At 42.9% G+C, this 26868-nt stretch overlaps 1 protein-coding gene across 7 annotated transcripts in view; it reads right to left on the bottom strand.

The window, feature by feature from the left end:
- The window catches only part of mgat5 (alpha-1,6-mannosylglycoprotein 6-beta-N-acetylglucosaminyltransferase), a 168733-nt gene that overhangs the window by 67819 nt on the left and 74046 nt on the right, over window positions 1–26868 (bottom strand). For all 7 annotated transcript variants that reach the window (XM_072579655.1, XM_072579653.1, XM_072579658.1 and 4 more), the window contains 3 exons: window positions 26117–26275; window positions 17026–17195; window positions 15563–15697 (listed from right to left, as the gene is read on the bottom strand). In XM_072579655.1, the coding sequence (XP_072435756.1) occupies window positions 15563–15697; window positions 17026–17195; window positions 26117–26275 (464 nt within the window). The remainder of the gene's footprint in view (window positions 1–15562; window positions 15698–17025; window positions 17196–26116; window positions 26276–26868) is intronic.

Raw genomic sequence — 26868 nt, 5'->3', positions numbered from 1 at the left:
AAACCTCTATTCTCTTGCTCCTTGGATACTGCCTGACTGGCCATATTTTCCAACACGACACTCTACAGTATTTCTTTTTTATGTTTGGGGAGAGCAACAAAACAGCATGGAAGTATGCATTTAATTTATACAAATTACAACATTACTGCCAACTTGGACATCGCATGAAAAGGATTCAAACTCCTGTTTGGAAGAGTAAACACTGTACTTGAAACAGTGTACTTACTCTCCACAGATGCTAATCAGCCTTGTTGAGTTTTACTAATATCTGCAATTTTTTGTTTTATTCTATTGCTGTAAGTAAACATGCAGGTTCACCAGGTGAAGGCAGCAAATGAAATTAGCCTTCAAAAGGGGATTTGAGTCTATGGGCAGGAATATCCTCCTGTAACTATACAGGGATCTTGGCAAGACCATAAATGGAGTAGTTTTGATTTCTTTATCTGAAAGAGGATGTTGTGGCCATGGAGGTAGTGCAACAAAAGCTTATCAGACCAATTCCTAGGATGCAGGACTGATGCATGAAGGGAGACTGGATTGGTTAAAGTTTACTGGACGTCACTAGAGTAAGAAGAATGAGAAGGAATCTCAGAAATCTATGAAATTCTAACAGGACTAGATAGGGTAAATGCAGGAAGGTTATTTCTGATGACCGAGAAAACCAGAATCATGAGTCACAGTTTAGGGATACAGTCTAAGATAAGCCACTTGGGACTCATGAGTAGTTTCTCACCCAGTGGGTGAAACTCTGGAATTCTCCAAAGAAGGTAATTAAGGCCAAGACATTCAATGTTTTCAAGAAGGAGCTAAATATAGCTCTTGGGCTTGGACGGAGTCTCAAAGGGTATGGGTAGAAAGCAGTTACAAAGTATAGAATTAGATGATCACCCATGATCATAGTGATTGGCTTGAAAGGCCAGATGGCATGTATCTATCTTCCATGTTTCTGAACTTCATGAAATGCATACACCACTCAAAGGCTGGTGTGGGAGAAATGGATTCCAGTTTTTGGGGCACTGGTATCAGTTACTGTGGGCTGAAACAATGGCTTTGTGCTTGGGAAATCATGTCTCACAAACTTGATTGAGTTTTTTGAAGAAGTAACAAGGAGGTTTGAGGAGGGCAGAGCAGTAGATGTGATCTATGTGGACTTCAGTAAGGCATTCGACAAGATTCCCCATGAGACTGGTTGGCAAGGTTAAATTTCACGGAATACAGGGAGAACTAGCCATTTGGATACAGAACTGGCTCAAGAGGTAGAAGACAGAGGGTGGTGGTGGTGGTGGAAGGCTGTTTTTGAGACTGGAGGCCTGTTACCAGTGGAATGCCACAAGGATCAGTGCTGGGTCAACTACTTTTTGTCATTTATATAAATGATTTGGATGAGAGCATAAGAGGGACAGTTAGTAAGCTTGCAGATGACACCAAAATTGGAGGTGCAGTGGATAGCGAAGAGGGTTACCTCAGATTACAACAGGATCTGGACTAGATGGGCCAATGGGCTGAGAAGTAGCAGATGGAGTTTAGTTCAGATAAATGCGAAGTGCTGCATTTTGGGAAAGCAAATCTTAGCAGGACTTCTACATTTAATGGTAAGGTCCTAGGGAGTGTTGCTGAACAAAGAGACCTTGGAGTGCAGGTTCATAGCTCCTTGAAAGTGGAGTCGCAGGCAGATAGGATCGTGAAGGCAGCATTTGGTATGCTTTCTTTTATTAGTCAGAGTATTGAGTACAGGAGGTTGGGAGGTCATGTTGTGGCTGTACAGGATATTGGTTAGGCCACTGTTGGAATACTGCGTGAAATTCTGGTCTCCTTCCTATCAGAAAAATTTGTGAAACTTGAAAAGGGTTCAGAAAAGATTTACAAGAATGTTGCCAGGGTGGGGAAGATTTGAGCTATAGGGAGAGGCTGAACAGGCTAGGGCTGTTTTCCATGGAGTGTCAGAGGCTGAGGGGTGATAAGGTTTATAAAATCATGAAGGGCATGGATAGGGTAAATAGACAAAGTCTTTTCCCTGGGGTGGGGGAGTCCAGAACTAGAGGGCATAGGTTTAGGGTGAAAGGGGAAAGATGTAAAAGAGACCTAAGGGGCAACTTTTTCCACACAGAGGGTGGTACGTGTATGGAATGAGCTGCCAGAGGATGTGGTGGAGGCTGGTACAATTGCAACATTTAAAAGGCATTTGTATGGGTATACGAATAGGAAGGGTTTGGAGGGATCTGGGCCGGGTGCTGGCAGGTGGGACTAGATTGGATTGAGATATCTGGTCAGCATGGACAGGTTGGACCGAAGGGTCTGTTTCCATGCTGTACATCTCTATGACTCTAGGTGGAGACTGAATCATTTGGATTCTACACTTGGACTGTATAAGTATACACTGAAATAAATACACAGGATTGGTAGACAATAAAAAAGTACTCCTTAAATGGACAACAACCTCAGATTTAGGTATGGCAGAGAAGGATAGAGATGTGTTAGCATGCGAGTCACAAAAGGTGAGCAAACACATACAACAATTAAAGAAGGCAAGTGGAATATTTCAGACTGATGTTATGTTTCAATTATACAGGGCAGCAATGAGACCACAGCTCAAATATGGTGTGCAATTTTGATCTAATTTAAAAAGAATGTAAATGCACCTTTGACAGTGCACAAAATATTTATTATTTGAAACCTGGAATAAGTGGGTTGTCTTACAAAAGATATGTTTGAGAGGTTGGTCTTGATTACACTGGAGCTTAGAACAGTAAGGTGACTTCAGGTTAAAGGGACAAAGACTATGAGTAGAAAGCAAGAACAAGGTTCAGGGCTGGATGATCAACCATGAGTATGATGAATGGCAGTACAGGGTCAAGTGGCTGAATGGTAACTGGTAACTTAATTGAAGTGCATAAGATGCTGAACAGTCTTGACAAGATGGATGTGGAAAGGATGTTGCCTCTTGTGGCTGAGTTCAGCACTGGGATGTACTATTTAAAAATTAGGGGTGCCCTTCTAGGGCAGAGATGGCAACATTTTTTCCATCTGAGGATGGAAACAATTTGGAGTATTCAACCTCAGCAGGCAGTGTTACTGAGTATTTTTAAGGTGGAAATCTACTAATTGCTGGGCAAAGGAAGCAAAGGTTATCAGTGGTAAATGGGAATGTAGTATTTGAAGCGTATGACCTATAATCTCATTTATTATTAGAGGAAGCTAAAAAAGGGCCAAAAGGCCTGTGTCTGCTCCTCATTGCTATATTCACAATGAAATGGCAGATACTGGAAAACCTGGAGTGTGAAAATTCATTACAACTTCCAGAAGACATCTGCATTTTGGTTCAAACACAAGATTCTTGCAGATTGGAGTTTCCCTCTTGGATGGAAGCCTATCCTCTTCTAAAAAGGGATCAGATCTCAGAATGGAGTCATAACAGCAGGAGCACTTAGCAGTTGCCACTGCTAAACACAGACCTGCATGCTGTCGCTTGTGCTTACTGCATAGAGCTGGACAATGTGAGAGGGGAGACAGGGACAAGTCTTCATGAATCCTCGCCCCTCTATCGTTAATAGAGGTGCAAGTGTGCCATATAAGAGTAGTTGCCTTCTGCTTCTGGCCATACGAAAGGTAACAACAACTCCTCAGCCCATCTGCTAGTAATACTTGCACCTCAACTTGCCATGACAATACATAAGGATCCCAAAACTGTGTGTGAACCCATGAGAATGCCAGGACAATTCACCCCTCTGGTAGTCCTGTTCAGTTTATGGTGAATGGCAACTCCCAGGATGTTACAAGATGGCAGCAAGGTAAAATGCTCCAGTCAGAGCCCCTCTGCTTGCCAGTTTTTTTTCCTCCAACTACCTCCTTCCTAAAACTTTTAAAATTACTCTTTTCTCCAGATAGGGGTAAAGGGGGGGGGGGGGGGGGGGGGGGGGGGGGGGGGGAATGAGTTGCAACCGGAAACCAGGTGGAAGCTCAGCACACAGGCCGTGTCCCACAGTGGCAGTAGTATGGCACGTGGGGAATACTGAGCCCCAGAATGGCATGCGATGAAATGAATCTTGGTACAGTGAGACTCGCCTTGCTGCTGCTGCTGCTAAGTGCCAGTGAGCAGCAGTCTGGAGCAATGCAGGATGTTTGCTGGATTTAGGCCTGACCTCACATGCTGCGCTGTTACTTTCAGACTATAATGTAAAACCTTTTTGCAATGTTATAACTGTCTAATTTCTAACTCATTCTCAGACACAGTAATGTTACTGCTTTCCTTTTAAAACCTCCTTTGTATAAGATCACTTAAGAATTTTTTACCTAGCTATTTGTACCCAAGATGGCACCATTAAAAGGAAGCCATGTAAAAACTCCTCACTGTACTCTTGTACTGGAGTACAAATGACAGTAAAGGATATGCATTCATTCAGTGATGGTATTGAATGTCATGGAGAGATGGCTAGATTTTCTTATATTGGAAATGGTTATTGATTGGCACTTGTAACATTCACACCAAACATGTTACTTGTCTGCCTAAACCTGGATATTGTACACATCTTGCTGCATTTGAGCAAATGCAGGTAAATGAGATTAGTATAGGTTGGAGTATATTGTTTGGCACAGGCATGATGGACCAAAAGACATTTTTACACTGTAGGATTCTATCCATTGCTTCAACATGAGAAGTTGTGAATGGTGCTTAATATTAATAAATGCACACTCAACATTCTAATTTAATGACAAAGGGAAGATCATTGATGAATCAGCTATTTGAGCAAAAAGAAAATCTATGTTGAGGAACTTCTGCAGTAATGTTCTACACTGTTCTGACTCTTCCAGTTACACTAACACTGGTTGACTACAAAATGTTATTAGGGAGTCCCAGAATATTGGGGTGGCACGGTGGCTCAGTGGTTAGCACTGCAGCCTCACAGCCAGGGACCCGGGTTCAATTCTAGCTTCAGGCAACTGTCCGTGTGGAGTTTGCATGTTCTCCCAGTGTCTGCGTGGGTTTCCTCTGTGTACTCCAGTTTCCTCCCACACTCCAAAGATGTGCAGGTTAGGTGAATTGGCCAGGCTAAATTGCCCATATCGTTAGCTGCAGTTGTCAGAGGGAAAGGGTCTGGGTGGGTTACTCTTCGGAGGGTCGTTGTGTATTTGTTGGGTCAAAGGGCCTGTTTCCATACTGTGGAGAATCTAACCTAATAAATATTGATCCAGCAACATGAAGGAACAATAACAGTTCCAAACAGGATGGCAAGCAGCTTAGAAAGCAACTTTGTAGGAGGTAATGTGTCCATGCATGTTACTCTCATCCTTCTAGGTGGTACAAGTCACAGGTTTGAGAGATGCGGCCAAAGAAAGCCTGGTAAGTTGCTGCAGTGCATCGTGTAGGTGTCACACATTGCTGCTATTGTACGTCAGTGGCAGAAGGAATGAATATTCAAAAGATGTTAGATGGTGCAAATAGTGTCTTGATTCTTGGCAATGCTACACTTATCCAGGTAATACAAAAGTATTCTTCAGCACTTGATTTGTGCTTTGTAGGTGGACAGGATTTGATGAGATACGAGGCAAGTTACTTTCCTCTGAAAGTCTATTGTGTTACCAAACAATGCAAATTTCCAGGATACTGAGAGGAGATTCAGCAATTGTAATTTCACAACAAGTCATGGGAAGATGGACAGATTCTCAAGAGATGAGCATTACGCGACAGTTGAGTTACACGAATGTTATGATTCAGAGGCACAAATTTCTAGCCAGTGACCTAGAAGACAATTCACATTACTTGACTACCAGTGCTACCAAAGGTCTCGCTTCCCGTCAGCATGGAATGATGATTATCACAGCCTCTCAGGATAGGTAGTCTTTTGATGGCATGGTCTCTCCCATATCATCAGTTATCTCATCCTTTCTTAAAAGGCAAGGTAACTTAGTTTCATGCTTTTGTCTCATGCACACCTTGACAACTTTGTTCCTTTTCTAGCACAAAGAATTTTCCTTATTCAAGTGTCTTTGGAACTCCCTGCCACAGAGAGCTATAGGTGCAGAGTGCTTTTGTATATTTAAAAGCCTGAAAAATGTCGATTCTTGACCAAAAAGGGAATTAAAAAAAAGGTATTGGGAAAATGCAGGAAAGTGGATAGGAGAAATTCTATTAAATGGTAGAGGAGGCTTGATGGGGACCGAATAGCTTACCCCTCTTCCTATTTCACGTGGTCTTAAAATCACCCCCGCCATGTGTCTGTGACACTACTGCTGTCCTAATCTGTGTAGCCACAACTCTTCCCTGTGAAGCTCACTTCTTTCACAGAGGAACCTCCTCCTGAAAGAACAACATCCTTGACACTTGAAAAAACCCCTCTGCCTATGTTGCAACTCTTTCCACATGCTCTCATACTCCTCTCAGCAGATGTCCTACCAGGATCATATGCCAAAGGAAGCCACACCCAAGATCAAGAGCTTCCCTATCTTTCCTGGATAAAGACTGCACTTGCAGTGAACTCGATCACCTTTGAGGCAAAAATGCTTGATTCTAAGGCTGCAAATTGCAGCAAGTAGATCAACTGGCAGGTTGTTGCCGGCTTTCAAAAATTGCTGTGGCTCTATCTCCCCCACACCCATCAATGAATCCAGAAGAATCTATAAGTCTAATTAGCTCAGCAACAAGTTTATTGATTTGCAACTGCTTATTTTGAAAGCATTTCCCATCGACATAGAGTTCCCATACATTGCTGGTAAAGTAGCAATGATATTGAAGGGTGACCTGACATTGTTTGAAAATGATTCATTTCCCCCCCACCACCCTGTTATATTGGTGTATGGTCTGTAGACAGAGGCCAAAATACTTCTTCCCACATCTCACTTTATTTGGATTTGGAAACTCAAGGCAAAGTGGCCAACTTTGTAAATAAGCTAGGGAGAAAGGGCAGAATTGGAAGATGCAGATGCAATCACCTATGGTGGTGGAAAATTAGACAATTCATTGGCGGAAGAATCATATTCCATCCCGGAAGCCCAGCATGTCAATGCAAAAAAAAAACAAAAAAAGTTGAAGGTTGTTGCAAATGCTTCAACCAGAATTGCATTGTGGACAAATGTTGCTAGGACGGTCACTGACCTCCATCTTTATAATCTCCCAACCCTGGACAGCCCACTTCTACCTCCTTTCCAAAATCCACAAACAAGACTGCCCCAGTAGGCCCATTGTATCAGCCTATTCCTGCCCCACCAAGCTCATTTCCTCCTACCTTGACTCCATCTTTTCTACACTTGTCCAGACCCTGCCCACCTACATCCGCAATTCCTCTAATACCCTCTGCCCTATTGACAATTTTCAGTTCCCTGGCCCTAACTGCCTCCTGCTCAACATGGATGTCTAATCCCTCCATTCCCCACCAGGACGGTCTGAAAGCACTTGGCTTCTTCCTCAAATAGAGGCCTGAACAATTCCCATTGACCATCACCATTCCTCCTCTTCTGCTTGGCAGAACTTGTTCTCTCACCTGAGCAATTTCTCCTTTAATTCATCTCACTTCTGCCAAGTCAAAGTAGTGACTATGGGCACCTGCATGGTCCCAGTTATGTCTGCCTCTTCATAGGGTATGTGGGATAGTGCTTGGCCCCCTCCCACAACTCTTCTCGTACACCAACCATTTCAGTGCCGCTTCATGCTCCCGCCCAGACTTTGAAAAATTTGTTCATTTTGCCTCCAAGTTCAACCCTCTAACCTTCACTGTCCATGTCCAACACTTCCTTTCCTTTCCTTGACCCCAGTCTCCATTTCAGGGAATAAATTGCCTATTACCATCCATTACACAGCCACTAGCTCCCATATAGTTACCTTTACTACAGCTCTTCCCACATGTCCTGCGAGAATTACATTTCATTCTCCCAGTTCTCTCACTTATGTTGGATCTGTTCAGAGAATGTCACCTTCTAAAAGAGGCATGACTTCTTTCAATAACCATAGTTTCCTACCTACTGCAGTTGACAGGGCCCTCAACCGCATCCAACTTGTCACCATGCTTCTGCCCTTGCCCCTTTGTCACTCAACAGCATGATCAGGTCCCCCTTGTCCTCATTTTCATCCCACTAGCCTCTGCATTCAAAGGATTATTCTTTTCGTAAAATCAGGAGGGGCACAGATAGGTTAAATAGACAAGGTTTTTACCCTGGGTGGGTGTCCCCAGACCTAGAGAGGGTATAGGTTTAGGGTGAGAGGGGAAGATTTTTTTAAAAAGTGACCCAAGGGGCAACTTTTTCCAGAGGGTGGTTTGTGTTTGGAACGAGCTGCCACAGGAAGCAGTGGAGGCTGGTACAATTACAGCATTTAAAAGGCATTTAAAAGGATAGGTATATGAATTTGAAGGGTTTAGAAGGATATGGGTCAAGTGCTGGCAAATAGGACCAGGCTAGGTTAGGATACCGGGTGGGCATGAGCAAGTTGGATCAAAGGGTCTGTTTCCACACTGTACATCTTTATGACTCTGCTATTTCAGACAATTCCAGCAGAACACCACCACCAAACACATCTTCCCCTCACTCTCCACCTACATTGCAAAGGGATCATTCCCTCTGGGATACACTAGCCTATTCCTCAACCACCAACACTACCCCACCTTCCCAAACAACCACAGAACATGTGTCCCTTCATCTGCTCATCATTCAAGAGCCTAAACAGTCTTTCCGGGTGAAGCAGCATTTAAACTTGTACCTCCTTCAATCTGGTGTATTGTATTCATTGCAATCAACGTAGCCTACTCCACATTGGGTGACTGCTTGTGGAACACCTCTGGCCCATACTCAATCATGACTCCAACCTCCCTACAGCCAGTCATTTTGACAGTGTCTTGCTCACATGCCCACTTGTCTATCCTAGGCATGCTGCAATGCTCCAGCAAATTATAGCATAAACTGGAGGAACAACATCTCATTTTCAAACTAGGCCATTTATAACCTTTTGGGCTCAATATTGAGTTCAACACCTTCAAGGATTTGAACAATATACAGGCTTTAGCAGATAAGCAACATTCTTGCTGTATATATCAGACAGGCAATGACCATGTCCAACAACTAAGCAAATCTAACTACTGCTCCTTTAAAATGGTATTAGTGTAGCTGAATCGCTGAAAACTTTTGTGGGGAGTTAGGGGAGGTGGCTTAAAATATTCACCAGAAACAAGTAATTCAGCTGCCCCTGTCTCCCCAAGTCTTTCTATCGCCTACAAGGCGCATCAGGAGTGTCATAAAATACTTCCCAGCCGTCTCGATGACTGCACCGCCATTACTCATGAGGACAGTCATGAGTGATGGAAACAGTGCACTGGACTGGCATCAAATTCTAAAACATTCACTTCTTCCAGCATTAATATATAGTAATACAATCTACAAGACAAGACTACAGAAGTTTGCCAAAGGACCCTTAGACAGCACTTTCCAAACCCATAAAAACTCATCAACTGGAAGGAGAATGGCAGCTGATACATTGGAACACAAGCCATACCATCCTGACTTGAAAATTTATCACTGCACCGACAGCACTGTTGGGTCAAATTCTTGGAATTCCTTCCCTTCAGGCATTGAGAATGTCTAAACATTAATTGAATTGCAGGGGTTCAAGGAGGCAATCCTCAGTCCCCTCAAGGGTAATTAGGGATGGATAATAAATGCTGGCCTAGCCAGCAATGCTCACATCACTTGAATTAGAAAAAGTAAATTGGAAAACAAGATGAGATGGAGTGGGTGGAGCAAAAGTAGACAGTCTCAGAAACCTAAAAAATTCTAATGGATACAGAAAAGGATGATCCTGATGGCAGAGTCACAGCCTGAGATTTAGTGGTCACAATCAAAGATATGGAGGATTTAGGATGGAGAGGAGGAGAAACTTCTTCACACAGGGAATGGCGAGTTTGGGGAATTCATTACTGCAGACAGCAGTTGAGGCAAAAACAGCACAAGATTTCAAGGAATTAGGATATCACACTTGGGGCTATAGGAATCAGAGAATGTGGGGTTAAAGCAGGAATAGACTATGGAGTTGGATGATTATAATGAATGGTGGAGTGGACTTGAAAGACTGAATTTCCTACTCTTGCTCCTAGTTTCCATGTTTTGATGATGTCTCAGCCCTAACTACTTGGTGATCCAGTTATAGAGAAAATAAAAGGAGGCTCCTTGACTGCCAGATTAAGTCAGAGTGGCTATTCAGTATGGCCTCTAGTCACTTCCAAAATATGCCTTTTAGAAAACTTCCTGCACATATTCTAATATACTCTAAATGCATGACATCCAGCAAAGGATTAATCAATAATTGGCGGTGCTTCCTTTGCAATTAATAATTGTACATCAGGTAGACAAATCATAAAATCTAAACAAGAATACTTTCTTGATGGTACTGACACCTCCACAGTTGGCTCTAGACTGGATCCAAGCTCTGTCCCTCTGGGTGAGCTGATCAGCTCTCTAAAAAGGCCAACATCCCTGACTACATACATAACACTCCTCCCCTTTTATTTTTAAAAAAGATATATCCAACAATAATCAAGATTACACAGGCATTGTTGACAACACATGCACACTATCTGGAATATTTACAAACAAAGCAACCATGAAAGAATGAGCAGTACCTCCATCCCATAAACTACACTGACATGATTACTCTCACGGTTATGGCGGTTACTCGAGAACTACCTCGTCGTTTCAGGAACCTTTTCTAAAATAATAGCATATGGAACCTCCCGTTATTCCATAGATACACCCTCTGATTAGCTGTGACACTGCTGTTGTCTTCTCCTAGGGTACAAAGCCTGGCTCTCAGACACATGGGCAGCTGTCTCACCCCGGTTCCATTTGGACCTGCTCTGCATTCTGAGATATAACTCCTTACAGCCCTCTCCATTGGGGAGATGCAGCGACCAGCTGGTCAACATGTCTACTCCACACCAGTCCTTCCCTAGTATGTATAATATGATAATAGTACTGTTTGTTCAAAGTTTGGTAGAAGATTTGTAGCTCGGGTGCTCGTTGTTGTGGTTCTGTTCGCCGAGCTGGGAATTTGTCTTGTAAACGTTTCATCCCCTGTCTAGGTGACATCCTCAGTGCTTGGGAGCCTCCTGTGAAGCGCTTCTGTGCTGTTTCCTCCGGCATTTATAGTGGCCTGTCTCTGCCGCTTCCGGTTGTCAGTTTGAGCTGTCCACTGTAGTGGCCAGTATATTGGGTCCAGGTCGACGTGTTTGTTGATAGAATCTGTGGATGAGTGCCATGCCTCTAGGAATTCCCTGGCTGTTCTCTGTTTGGCTTGCCCTATAATGGTAGTGTTGTCCCAGTCGAATTCATGTTGCTTGTCGTCTGTGTGTGTGGCTACTAAGGATAGCTGGTCATGTCATTTCGTGGCTAGTTGGTGTTCGTGTATACGGATCGTTAACTGTCTTCCTGTTTGTCCGATGTAGTGTTTTCTGCAGTCCTTGCATGGGATTTTGTACATTACATTAGTTTTGCTCATGTTGGGTATCGTGCCATCATGTTGGGATGACACCTTTGTAATAATTAAAAACACAGAAATAGAGAACACACACCAGATCATCAACGCCACACTCACAGGAATCCGATTCACTAGAGAGGAAGAAAAGGACAACCAACTCCCATTCCTAGACGTGATGTTACAGAGAACACCGAACGGAGAATTCACCACAAAGGTTTACAGGAAAGCCACACACACAGACCAAGTCCTGAACTATGAAAGCAACCACCCCAACACACACAAATGAAGTTGCATCAGGACACTATTCAAAAGGGCCACAACACACTGCAGCACACCAGAACTACAAAGAGAGGAAGAGGAACACCTATAAGGTATTCGCCAAAAACGGATACCCTCGCAATTTCATCAACAGATGCCTAAGGGAGAGACAACGGAACAAGGACATGCTGCAACCCAAAGGACTAGCCACACTACCATACATCAGGAGCATTTCCGAACTGACAGCCAGACTACTGCAACCACTAGGACTCATAACAGCACACAAACCAACAGCCGCTCTCAGACAACAACTCACCAGAACAAAGGACCCAATACCCAACATGAGCAAAACCAATGTAGTGTACAAAATCCCATGCAAGGACTGCACAAAACACTACATCAGACAAACAGGAAGACAGTTAACGATCTGTATACACGAACACCAAATAGCCACGAAATGACACGACCAGCTTTCCTTAGTAGCCACACACACAGACGACAAGCAACATGAATTCGACTGGGACAACACTACCATTATAGGGCAAGCCAAACAGAGAACAGCCAGGGAATTCCTAGAGGCATGGCACTCATCCACAGATTCTATCAACAAACACATCGACCTGGACCCAATATACCGGCCACTACAGTGGACAGCTCGAACTGACAACCGGAAGCGGCAGAGACAGGCCACTATAAATGCCAGAGGAAACAGCACAGAAGCGCTTCACAGGAGGCTCCCAAGCACTGAGGATGTCACCTAGACAGGGGACGAAACGTTTGCAAGACAAATTCCCAGCTCGGCGAACAGAACCACAACAGTACTGTTTGTGCAACCACCACTCCTGGGATCCATTTTCCCCAGACCAATGTGGTCTCTCCTGTCAAATACCCTCGAACTAGAGTTTCATGCCTTTCTGGACAATTGTGCTCCTTGATTTCAATTTACCCATCTGGTCTCTTCCAACCACAATAAGTTAAACATGGTTCTCAGCTTGCAGTTGAACAATAAAGACATTAGTAAACATTGAACTGTCACCTGTGGCACATTCCTACACATCCTTCGGAACTTGCTGATTCATTGTCCTAATGAGCCCTCTACTTGTGAAGCCTTTAAAGCCTGCTTCAAGGTTTGAACAAATCTCTCCACTTGGCAGTTTGTTGCAGAGGAGATATCATATATAAGATTCTCACTTACTAAGGGGTACTCAAACTCTCAATCATGACTTGATGGGACTTCTAAACATGGCAACTATTCCATCCATTTGGTCTATCATTGCTTCTGCTGGAACCAACTTAATGACTGCCACCTTGGACAACTTGGAATGGGCATTAACGAACACTAATAGCATCTGTCCCTCTCAGTCCCATGAAATGGATGTAAATTTGCTGAGACTACGTTGGAATCCATTCACTTGAGTGAAGGCACGTTTTTTGTTACTAATCTGCAGGGATCACATGAGCCCATTTTCCCCTCAAATTTGAAGTTTGCTCTTTGAAAGAAGTACTCCATATGTAGTATTACAGAATTTCAAGTGAAATCAAATGAAATTGCAAGTGCAAAATAGACATTCCACAAACACCAAGCTCACAGCTCTCTCTCGGTTTCTCCTCTCCCCATCAGAATGGAGTTGACCATAAACCATAAGACCACAAGACATGGAGCAGAATTAGACCATTTGGCTAATCGAGTCTGCTCCACTATTTGATCCTGGCTAATGTTTCTCAACCCCATTTTTCTGTCTTCCCTCCCTAACCCTTGATCCCTTACTAATCAAGAACATATCTTAAATACATTCGACGACTGATATCCACAGTCATCTGTAGCTATTAGTTTCATAGGTTAGCCACTCTGGCTGAAGTAATTTTGCCTCTGCTCAGTTCTAAAGGGTTATCCCTTCGTGGAGACTGTATCCTCGGGTCAGTGTGTCTCCTACTAGTGGGAACATAGTCTCCACATCTACTCCATCCAGACGTCCCAGTATCCTGCAACTTTCAGTCAGATTCCGCTCATTCTTCTAAACTTCACTGTGTACAGACAAGTGCTCAACAGGTGTTCATATGGCAAACCCTTCATCCCCAGGATCATTCTAATAAGTCTTCTCAGGAAACCTTACAGTGCCAACACATCCTTCCTTAGACCCAGGGCCCAAAACTGCTCAGAATATTCCAAATGATTACAGCTGAAAATGTGTTGCTGGAAAAGCACAGCAGGTCAGGCAGCATCCAAGGAAGAGAATCGATGTTTCGGGCATGAGCCCTTCTTTAGGAATGCCCGAAACATCGATTCTCATGCTCCTTGGATGCTGCCTGACCTGCTGCGCTTTTCCAGCAACACATTTTTAGCTCTGATCTTCAGAATCTGCAGTCCTCACTTTCTCCTAGCAGTCGGATTACAGCCTCAGTGTAAAGTTCTGCTCTTGAAATGAATGCTAACATTGAATTGCCTTCCTAACTGCCAACTGAACCTATGTTAACCTTAAGAGAATCCTGAACTAAGACTTATGCCCCTTTGTGCTACTGAATTCCAAAGCCTTCCCATTTGCAATTGGGTACACATCTATTCTTCCTACCATCTTACTTTCCCACACAATACGGTCACTTCTTTGCCATCTCTCCTAGCCTACGTAAGTCCTTCTGCAATCTCAGACTTCCTCAAAAACTACCTGCGCCTGCACTGATTTGTGTCATCTGCAAACTTAGCAACAATGACCTCAATTTCCTTTGTACACATTAACAATCTGTAATGTAAATAGTTACGGTCCAAAACAACTCCACTAGTCACTTGCTACCATCACAAGAAAGGCTCCTTAATCACAGAGTTCTGTCATTCAGTCAATCCTCTATTCATGCCACTAACTTACCCCTATCATGGGCTCTGAGCAGCCTCCTGTGTGGCAGCTTGTCAAAGGCCTTCTGAAAATCCAAACAGATCACATCAACTGGCTCTTTGTCTAACCTTTGTGTTACCTCCACAAAAACATCTAACAGATTTGTCAGGTATGACCTCCCAATGTGGAAGCTAGGCTAACTCAGCCCTATTTCACTATGCACTCCCAAGTATATTGCAACTTCATCCTTGGAAAGATTTTATAGAGTCCATACTCATGGTAGTATGTAGTATAGAGGGGAACCTCGATTATCCAAACTTGATGGGCGGGCACTATTTCGTTCGGATAATAGACTATCCGGTTAATTGAGCAAATGTCTTTCCTCTGGGCCTTGGAGCTTTTAAAGTCTGCTCCCCATTCAGGAGACTGCAACAGCACACAGTATGTGAGCCCCACCCCTAACTCCATTCACCACCACCCCCTGTCCCCAACATGGGCCCCTTGCAAACAACCCCACCCCCAACACTGATCCCCCGTGCAACACCGCCAACAACCCCCTCCCAACGTCATCAGACACTCGCCCCTCTCCGGGGCAGCTGGACTGGACTCCAACAACCATACTGCTGCTGCCGCCTTTGTGGGGTAAGTCTCCAAATAGTGTGCGTGTGTGCACATACAACTTTTTACAAGGTTCCACCTTTGCCCTGCAAATGACAATGTTGGAGAGAATATCTGGGGAAGGGCAGGGTTAGGGTCCACCCCTATTAGAACTCCAGGGAAAGTGGGGGGAGAGAGAGAGAGAGAGAGAGAGAGAGAGAGAGAGAGAGAGACTGTTTAATCACTAAACAAAGATGCGATCACTGTTGGAAACACGTCCTTGATGCAACGTTTCCATCAAGACTGTGAGATCTCCTTCGGATTATCTGATTTTTGGATAATTGGTATTTGGATAATTGAGTTTCCTCAGTAAATATCATTGCAACAATGGCACAGGCTAGTACATAATGCAAAGAGCAGCACTTACTGATAATGAACCCAAGATGGACCAAGTGTTTTCTTAAATTGTGTCAAACCAACAATATCAATATAGATTAGTTCTACAATCTTATCACCACGAGTAGGGCAACCCGACCTGTTACCCATCACTTTCTTCATTATTCTATAAAAGCAAACAGATACAATATTTTTAAAATCAGAAAATTCAAAACATTTAAGAGTTAACAGTGACATACAAATTCTATCACATTTATAATGGTAAGGGCCACTAGATTTCTTAAAAACAAATGTACAAAGTGCAACAGATGATCTGCAGGAAAAAGAAGAATGCAAACTGTCAATTTAATTGAAATGTGCAAAATTTGAATGTTTTGTCAGCATTCAATTCTACCATGGCCAGAATTGCTTCTATTCTGCCTCTGCTTAAAAAGCATTCAATTTACCAATTCTGCTTTGGCTGCTGCAAACTTTCTCAAATATGTTTAAAATGTTTCTAGTCCCATTAGTTTACAGTATTCAGTTTGCTACAACTGTTTCAAGATGCTGACAACTTCAGTCCTCGGTCTAAAAAAAAGACATTATTCTCTAAGCCAAACTGGGGACACAATGTATACACACTTTTATAAACTGCAGTCAGTCATAATGCATGGCTGAGAGAGCTTACATTGCAGCACTAGAGTCTAGTAACTGTTCCAATCAAAAAGTTGCATGATAGCAAAATTTAGTATCTTCATACAGATCTCATCTATAAAAATACCAGAACCATATTGATTTACATTTTAATTAATCAGTTTCCAGTTAGAAAGTTAAGATGCAACTAATGCACTTAGCAATCCACAATCAAAGGCCAATATTCTGAACACATCCACCATGACAGAGACAAATTTGGATTCAATTGTTATAAAAAATAATCTGGTTCATGAATGCACTTCAGGGAATCTTGCTTGAAACAGAAGTGAATTCAACTACAGTCCACATTATAATTTTCAAATATAAAATCATGGCCAAAATTGTAATATGTATTGAGCTATATTTTGAGACAACATAGCAAGATTCAAGTTAAGCATAAACAGAAAAGGAAAAGCACGCCTTACATACAAGTCACAAACTGTGACATTAAAACAAAAAATGCTACAAAGCTCAAGAGTTCATCAAAAGATAACCAGAATTAATGCTTCCATTCACACATTTTTCTCTACAAAAATTGCATCTGATCAAAACATTTTCAGCTTTTATAGAAAGGTCAAGTTAAAATCAATTCAATGATAGCACACATGATAGTTGTCCCCAATGAATAGCAAGTCGGCACAAATAAATCAAAATCCATGTGTTTCAGGCTAATATTGCTATAGCTTTCTTTCACATGAATATACATTAATATACTTGATGTATTCATCTATTCTTAGTACTTGGAATTAATCAGAAACAATACTATTCCTACAAATTGACTCAGCAAGAAAGTTTGGGATTTTATGCAGGTTAAACCCTTACTCTTTTAGTTCAGCCAGTGAGGCTGAAATCCTAATGTCATGGCCCAGCAGGTAAAGGGTTGTAATCAAATCACTCCACTGAACTAATTCACCAAGAGGGCCACCGCTGAAGGCATTCTCTGCAATCTTAAAGCCTGATTCCTTTGTTAAAAGGCCAAGATGGATTAGAATCTAAGAAACAAAAATGCACACAAATTACTGAAGAAAATTTAAAGAGTACTTTAAAATTACAATATATAAAAAAGCATTCTCACATTAAAACAGGCAATGAAATCTACATGCACACAAATCTTGGAATAGAGCTACAATGGAGCTCAGATAACTCAATTGGCTTGATGATTGGATTGTCTTGCAGATTGACAACAGCACAGAGTAATTTGAGTTTAACTCACTACCAGTCCCCTTCTTTTTCCTCTCTTATGAGAGTGCATCCTGTGATCCTCTGGGATTATGGCAACTTTCACTGCTTCAATTCTGATAAACCAAGTTGTTCCAGTCCAATGGAAGTTAGTCATCTGTACAAAAACTTGCTTTCTTGATTCACAATGCTGCTCAATCATGGAATTTTTGAAAATATAATTGAAGCATCTATGTACTAACATAGAATTTATTTAAAACTGAAAAGCTGAGGAGCACGAGCACGCGTGCACACACACTCAGATATCCACAACATAGAATGTTGCCTATTATAGGAATGGAATAATTTGTTTCAGCAGCAGAAAGTGCAGGAGTGTTGAGCAGGAGGCAGAGAGGTGACAAGGTTACATAGTTGGGCAGTTGCTTTACCTGAAACACTACTCAGGCAGTGTCTCCCACCCATCCTCCTCCGACCAAAAAACAAACGTTCTGTGCGTCGGTTGGTAAGGTGACAAGTATTTTCTTTCGCATTTTCATTTTTTCAGGTGTCTATTGGGGAATTTAAATTAGCAGGAATGGATGTTAGGACAGTTAAATTTTCCTCCTGCAGTATGTGGGAGGTAAGAGTCACCTCTCGTGTCCCTGCTGACTTTATTTGAGGGAAGGGCACTCAACCCCAGCTCCTCAAGAACTGTATTAGGGAACTGGAGCTGGATGAACTTTGGATCATTCAGGAGGCAGAGTGTGGCTATTGAGAAGAGTTACAGAGAGGTAGTTACTCCACAGCCATATGAAGAAGATAGATGGGTTATAGTCAGGAGTAGGAAGAGGAACCAACAGCCAGTGCAGGGATCTCCTGTGGTGGTTACCTCTCAACAACAAGTATACTGTTTTTGGATACTGTTGAAGGGCGGGGTTGGGGAACGACTTACCAGGGATAAGCAATAGGGCACAGGTCTCTGGCACGGAGTCTGTCCCTGTTGCTCAGAAGGGAAGAGTGAAAAGGAGCAGAGCTTTAGTTACTGGGACTCCATAGTAAGGGGACAGATAGGACATTTTTGTGGGAACAAGAGAAACTCACGATTGGTGTGCTGCCTCCCAGCTGCCAGGATTCGTGATGTCTCGAATTGTGTTTTTAGCATCCTTGAGGGGGAGCAGCCCCAAGTCATGCTCCACACAGACACCAACGACATAGGTAGCAGGAAAGACTGGGATCTGAGGGAAAAATTCAGGGAGCTAGGATGGAAGCTTAGAGCTAGAATAAACAGTTGTTATCTCTGGTTTGTTGCCCGTACCACGTGCTACGGAAGTGAGGAACAGAACACATGGCTGTAGGAGAGAGGATTGTGGATTCCTGGATAATTGGAGCTCTTTCTGGGGAAGGTAAGACCTGTACGTACAGGGGTACCAATATCCTTGCAATGGTGGCGATGGTTTAGACTAATGCAGCAGGGGATGGGATCCGGAATTGTAGTTGCAGTGTATAGGAGATTGAGGGTAGTGAGGGCAGGGACGGGTTTACAAGGTCACAAGAGGGTACCAGCAGTCAGGATGTTGGTTTGAAATGTATGTACATCAATGCCAGGAACATCTAGAATAAGGTGGGTGAACTTGCAGCATGGGTTGGCACCTGGGATTTTGATGTTGTGGCCATTTTAGGGACATGGCTGGAGGGACAGGAATGGTTGTTGCAGATTCCAGGATTTAGACGTTTCAGCAAGTACAGAGAAAGTGATTGCGCGGGGGGCGGGGTGGGTTAAATCAAGGGTAGTATTCCAGCAGCTGAGAGAATGTTTGAGGACTCATCCACAGCGGTAGTTTGGGCTGAGGTGAGAAACAGGAGGAGAGGTCACCTCGTTAGGAGTTTTCTATAGCCCTCTGAAACATTCCACAGATGTAGAGAAAAGGATAGCAAAGATGATTCTCGATAGGAGCAAGAGTAATAGGATAGTTGTTATGGGGGACTTGAACATCCCCAATATTGACTGGGAGTACTATCGTTCCAGTAGTTTAGATGGGTCAATTTTTGTCTACTGTGTGCAGGAGGGTTTTCTGACATAGTATGTAGACAGGCCAACAAGGGGCAATGCCATATTGGATTCGTGACTGAGGAATGAACCTAGCCAGGTGCTGGATTTGAACGTAGGTGAGCACTTTGGTGATAGTAACCACAATTCAGTTCGGTTTACAATAGCAATGGGTTTGGGTATATACCACAGGGAAAGAGGTATAACTAAAGGAAAAAGGTAATGACGATGCGATTAGGCAAGATTTCGGGTGCATAGGATGGGGAATGAAACTGCAGGGGATGGACACACTAAAATGTGGAGCTTATTCAAGGAACAGCTACTGCAAGTCCTTGTTATGTATATACCTATCAGGTAGGGAGGTAGTTGTTTGGTGGTGGTGGTGGTTTGGGAGGGGCGGGGGGGGGGGGGGGGGGTGCCTTGGTTCATTAAAGTTGAAGCTCTTGTCTAGAGAGGAAGAAGGCTTGCGAGGATGAGGTGTGAAGGCTCAGTTAGAGGACTCGAGAGTTATAAGTTAGCCAGAAAAGACCTAAAGAAAGGGCTAAGAGCAGCCAGGAGGGGACATGAGAAAAAGTTGTTCGCAGATAGGATTTCCTTGATCCTAAGGTTTTCCATAGATATAATCAGGAATAAAACAATGAATCGAGTAAGATTAGGGCCAAAGATAGTAATGGACAGTTGTTTGTGGAATTGGAGAACATAGGGGAAGCACTTAAGAAATACCTTTCATCAGTATTCACATTAGCAAAGGGCAACGCTAGTGAGATACAGTCTACAAGATTAGATGGGATTGAGGTTGACAAAGAAGAGGTTTCAGCAATTTTGGAAGATCTGAAAATAGATAAAACCCCTGGGCTGGATGGGATTTATCCTCTGATCCTCTGGGAAGCCAGGGAGATTGCGGAGACTTTGGCTTCAATCTTTAAGTCATCATTGTGGACAGTAATACCACCAGAGGACTGGAAGATAGCAAATGTTCCCTCGTTTAAAGGAAGGGAGTCAGGACAACCCTGGTAATTATAGGCCAGTGAGCCAGTGAGGGTAAAGGTGTTGGAAAGGGTTAGAGGAGATAGGATTTATCATCTGGAAAGAAATAATTTGATTAGGGAATAGTCAACACAGATTTGAGAAGGATAGGTCATGCCTCAATAACCTTACTGAATTTTTCAAAGACAGTGACCGAACAGGTGGATAAAGGTAAAGCAGTTGACGTGGTGTATATGGACTTCAGTAAGGTGTTTGATAAGGTTCCACACGGTAGGCTAGTACACAAAATATGGAGTTTTGGGATTGAAGGTGATTTAGCAGTTTGGATCAGAAGTTGGCTAAATGAAAGACGACAGAGGGCAGTGGTTGATGGGAAAATATTCATCCTGGAACTCAGTTATCAGTGGTGTGCCATAAGTATCGGTTTTGGGGCCACTGTTGTTTGTCATTTTTGAAAAATGATCTGGATGTGGGCGTAGAAGGATGGGTTAGTAAACTTGCAGGTGACATTAAGGTAGGCAGAGTTGTGGATAGGGCTGAAAACGTGTTGCTGGAAAAGCGCAGGTCAGGCAGCATCCTAGAAGCAAGAGAATCGATGTTTCGGGCATGAGCTCATGCCCGAATAGTCGATTCTCCTGCTCCTAGGATGCTGCCTGACCTGCTGCGCTTTTCCAGCAACACGTTTTCAGCTCTGATCTCCAGCATCTGCAGTCCTCACTTTCTCTTAGAGTTATGGATAGGGCCAAAGGATGTTGTGGGTGACAGAGGGACATCGATAAGATGCAGAGCTGGGCTGAGAAATGGCAGAGTTTAATGCGGAAAAGTGTGAGGTAATTCACTTCAGAAGAAGTCACAGTAATGCACTGTACTAGGCTAATGGTAAAATTCTTGGAAGTTTGGATGAGCAGAGAGATCTCAGTGTCTTGGTGCATAAATCCTTGAAAGTTACCACCCAGGTGGAGGTGTTGTCAAGAAGGTACATGGTGTGTTGGCGTTTATTGGTAGGGGATTGAGTTTTGGATTCACAAGGTCATGCTTCAGCTGTACAAGACACTGGTAAGGCCACACCTAGACTATTGCGTGCAGTTACAGTCACCATATTATAGGAAGAACGTGGAAGCTTTGGAAAGGAGTTCAGAGGAGATTTACTCGGATGTTGCTGGATATGCAAAGGTAGTGTTATGGGGAAAGGCTAAGGGAACAGAGGTTGTTTTTGTTGCAGAGGAGGTTGAAAGGTGACTTAATTGAGACATAAGATAAATCAGGGGTTAGATTGGGTGGACATAGAGATCCTTTTCCCCCCCCTCGGATTATGGCTAACACGACGGGACATGGATTTAGGCTGGATATTAGGGGTAGCTTTTTCCACAGTAGTAGGGGTGTGGGACGGCCTGCCTGCAACAGTAGTAAATCAGCCGAAGTGAAGGCCATTTAAAATGGGCATTGAATATACATATGGATAAAAATGGAACAATGTCAGTTAGATGGGCAGATTACTTTCACAGGTCGGTGTAACAGAGGGCTAGACTGCGCTGTAGCGTTCTATGAGTACGTCTGAATTTAGAAGTGCTTTTGAGAACAGGAAGGCTAAGTAATTTCAGGCGGCAGTCAAACATCCCAAAATGAATTCTGCAAGTTTAGATCTAATAACTCAAACTTTCACTTCAAAATGTTTGGGATAGAAAGCCTTTTTTTTGTAGCTCAGGTGGAGGTGCAGGTTCAGGTTTAAAGTTTGGTCACTGAGCTAGGAGGTTTGTTCTCAGACATTTTGTATATAGCGTGTTCAAGAACAACCGATACCCGATAAGCACAGTCAGCCGATTCTTAAACAACAAACCCAAAAGAAGACAACATGCTCAGAAACTCTACCCACACTATCAGGTATCAAAAGACATCAGACAACTACCAGACTACGCCGACCCGTTGGCACCATGGTAGCCCACAAACCTACCAACAAACAAACAACTACTGATGAACCTGAAGGACCATGTACCAACAACCAGGAAAATGAATGTCACATACAAAATAGCCTACAAAGGATTGCAACAAACACTACAAATTAGACAGACAGGCAGGAAACTAGCCACCAAAAGACATGACCAGCTATCACTAGTACCTTTACACACAGACAAAGGAGGACAGGCTAAGCAGAGGCAGAGGCAGAGACACACACACACACACACACACACACACACACACACACACACACACACACAGGGAATTCCTAAAGGCCTGGCATTCAAACCGGAACTCCAATAAACACATCAATTTGGACCCCATTTACCAACATCTGAGAAAGAGAACAGGAAATGATATCACCCACATGAACAGACTAAGACACCCAAATAGAAAATGAAACAGAACACCAGCACTTCAACAGAACTCATTGATGTTACCTAGCATAGTGACACAACGTTGGAGAACCAAACCTACCAGATTAGCGAGCAAACTTAACCTGAACAGAAAGCCATCTTCACTGAATTCTATATATCCCCTTAAAAAGATACAGATTATTAACATAATAGAATTGTAATGTTCATCTTATGATGTTTAAAATAACAGAGGTACATCAGCATAACTAACATTAACACAGCTTTTGACGGAGTGTGGAATCAAGGAATTTAAACAAAATCGAAGTCAATGAGAATCAGGACACTGTCTACTGGCTGGAGTCACAAATAGCCCAAAAAATTATGGCTGTGGTCAAATGGAGGAAAACTCCCTGTTGGGAGTTTTCTACAGGTCTCCGAATAGTTCCAGAGATATAGAGGAAAGGATTGCAAAGATGATTCTGGATAGGAGCAAAAGTAACTGGGTAGTTCTTATGGGGGACTTCAACTTTCCAAATATTAACTGGAAGTGATACAGTTTGAGTACTTTAGATGGGTTATTTTTTGTCCAATGTGTTCAGGAGGGTTTCCTGACAGTATGTAGACAAGCCAACAAGAGGTGATGCCACACTGGATTTGGTACTGGGTAAGTCATCTTGGTCAGGTTTTATTTACTTCAGTGACGGAAAGGGTTAGGTATATACTACAGGGCAAGAGTTATAGCTCGGGGTAAAGGCATTTATGATACAATTAGGCAAGATTTAGGATGCATAGAAGGGGAAGGAAACTGCAGGGGATGGACACAATTGAAATGTGACGCTTATTCAAGCAACAGCTACTGAGTGTTCTTGATAAGTGTGTGCTTGTCAGAAAGGGAGGAAGTGGTCAAGTGAGGGAACCGTAGTTTACTAAGGCAGTTCAATCTCTTATCAAGAGGAAGAAGGCAGCTTATGTTAAGATAAGATATGAAGGCTCAGTTAGGGCATTTGAGAGTTACAAGTTAGCCAGGAAAGACCGAAAGAGAGAACGAAAAGAAGGCAAGAGGGGACATGAAAAGTCATTGGTGGATAGGATCAAAGAAAATCCTAAAGCTTTCTATAGGTAGACCAGGAATAAAAGAATGACTAGAGTAAGATTAGGGCCTGTTAAGGACAGTACTGGGAAGCTGTACATGGAGTTGGAGGAGAAAGAAGCTCAAAATGAATATTTTTTGTCAGTATTCACATGGAAAAAGACAATGTTGTCAACAAGAATACGGAGATACAGGCTACTAGACAGGATTGAGGTTCAAAAGGTGTTGTTAGCAATTCTGGAAAGTGTGAAAATAGGTAAGTGACCTCGACTGGATGGGATTTATCAGAGGATTTTCTAGGAAGCGAGGTAGGCTGCAGGCTAGAGGGACATAAATAAACTGCAGAGTTCGGCTGAGAAGTGGCAATTGGAGATTAATGCAGAAAAGAGAGGTAATTCACCTTGGAAGGAGCAACAGGAATAAAGAGTATTGAGCTAAATGTTAGGGTTCTTGGTAGTATAGATAAGCAGACAGATCTCAGTTGCCATGTACATAGATCCGTGGTTAGCACTGCTGCCTCACAGCGCCGGAGACCCGGGTTCAATTCCCGCCTCAGACAACTGACTGTGTGGAGGTTGCACGTTCTCCCCGTGTCTGCGTGGGTTTCCTCCGGGTGCTCCGGTTTCCTCCCACAGTCCAAAGATGTGCAGGTCAGGTGAATTGGCCATGCTAAACTGCCCGTAGTGTTAGGTAAGGGGTAGATGTAGATGTAGGGGTATGGGTGGGTCACGCTTTGGCGGGGCGGTGTGGACTTGTTGGGCCGAAGGGCCTGTTTCCACACTAAGTAATCTAATCTAATCTAATCCCTGAAAGTTAACAACCCAATTAACCTGGGTGGCAAGGCGGCATACGGTATGTTACCTTTTATTGGTAGAGGGATGGAGTTTCAGAGCCATGAGGTCATGTGACAGCTGTACAAAACTCTAGTGCAGCCACACCTGGAATACTGCGCACAGTTCTGATCACCGTGTTATAGGAGGGATGTGGAAGCTTTGGAAAGAGTTCAGAGGTAATTTACCAGGATGTTGCCTGATATGGAGGGAAGGTCTTATCGGAAATGGTGAGGGACTGGAGGTTGTTTTTGTTACAGAGAAGATGGAGAGATGACTTAATTGAGACATAGAAGATAACCAGAGGGTTAGATAGGGTGGACAGTGCAAGCCTTTTCCCTTGGATTGTGATGGCTAGCACAAAGGGACACAGCTTTAAAATGAGGGGTGATAGACATCAAAAGACAGACGTCAAAGGTAGTTTCTTTACTCAACAGTAAGGGCGTGGAATACCCTGTCTGTAACTTAGTAAACTTGCCAACTTTAAGGGCATTTAAATGGTCACTGGATAAACATATGGATGCAAATGGAATAGTATAGGCTAGCTCGGTGCAACATCAAGGGCTGAAGGGTCTGCACTGCGCTATAATGTTCTATGCTCTACGTCTCAATCCCAGGACAGTTTTGAGTGCCTAAATTTTCATCTACTTCAGTGAACTACTTTCCATTAGATGGCCAGAAGTTTGGCAATTTGCTGATGATTTCTGTGTACCACTCCATTTGAGACCCTACAGATGAAGCAGTTCATGCTTGGATACATCAAGATCTGAACGTATTCAAGCTTGGAATGAAAAGTGGCAAATATCAGGCAATTAACCAACAAGGAGGAATCTAGCTTTGTCCTGTTGACATTCAACAGTATTACTGTGGCTAGATCCTTCCATCATCCTCAGTCATTAATAATCAGATGCTTCACTTCTTTAGCCACAAAATCTGACTACAAATTCAGGTCAAAAGCAAGGCATTTTGCAGCAAGTAACTCTTTCCAACTTCGCCAAACCAGATTCATCAAGTACAAATCAAGTTGTGATGAGTGCAGTTCCAACAACACTTAAACAGCTTGGCACCAAGCAGCCCCTTGGCAACCCACCCAACACTGGTAATCCATGGCAGCAGCATGCATCATTTATAAGATGCACTGCAGCAACTGACCAAGATCCTTCAACAGCACCTTCCTAATCTGCAATCCCCATGACTGAGGAGAGCAAGACAGCAGGTGCATAATACACCACCAAAAAGACACCCTTCCAAATTTGATGCCATACTGACTGGTTGTCTATTGCTGTTAATTCATTGTTGCTAGTCCAAATTCTACAACCTCTCTACCAATAGCATGATGGGAGTACCTCTACTAAATGAGTTGCAACGATCCTAGAAACTAGTATACTATTGCCTTAAAAGCAGTTAGGGGTAGGCAATAAATGCTGGTCTATGATACCCAAATCTCATGATTCAGGCAAGTCTTAAAACAAAATGTTCTAGAACTGACCTTTTTACGCTTGATTTCTAAATTTTGTTTTTCCGCAAGTGATTTTACAGCTTCTATCCAAGCACCTGCCATTCGATTTATTCTTAATCGCATCCATCGAAATTCATCATGTGTAGACATCATTTTAAAGAGGTAATTGAAATCTGTTCGAATTTCAGCCTGTGATAAAGATATTTTAATTACTACATGCTTTAATTGCGCTAGTTCAATATATGTCAGAACACATTCTCTAGCTTACTATCAAATTCTGAATGATGTGTAAATAAAATCACAACTAAATTCCCAGAGTCTAACAAGTTCCAGTATTTCCCTCTAATTTGGGGATGGATTATGAGAAAAATAGTAAGTATTATAAAACAGAGTTACTGGTTACAAATTTTTCAATCAGAATTCTTGATTATGACTAGCAAGGAACAAGGCTAAACTCATCAGGAATTATTTTTCAGAGTCAAATTGACTGATCTGTGAAGAGACAGATACCTAACTTGTTCCATATTGTGCTGTTCAGTGTGGTTTCGTCAAAAAATGAAAAACCAGTGGCTCTGTTAAACAGTGTGTGCGCATTAAGGAATGCGAGCAGATGTGCCAAAGAGAGATACTATGGCCTTACTTAAATGGCTCTGTCATTTAGAAGACAAAAAGAAACAAGGGAGCTGTAATCTTCACAGCTACTAATAAACACATCCTCATCTTGGAATGGATGTAGAAATCTTGCTGCAGCAGTGGACATAAAATGTACGATATCCTTCAGA

The sequence above is a fragment of the Chiloscyllium punctatum genome, chromosome 10 (assembly GCF_047496795.1).
Source record: "Chiloscyllium punctatum isolate Juve2018m chromosome 10, sChiPun1.3, whole genome shotgun sequence".
Classification (NCBI taxonomy): Eukaryota; Metazoa; Chordata; class Chondrichthyes; order Orectolobiformes; family Hemiscylliidae; genus Chiloscyllium; species Chiloscyllium punctatum.
This window is presented reverse-complemented; position numbering and strand designations above follow the sequence as displayed.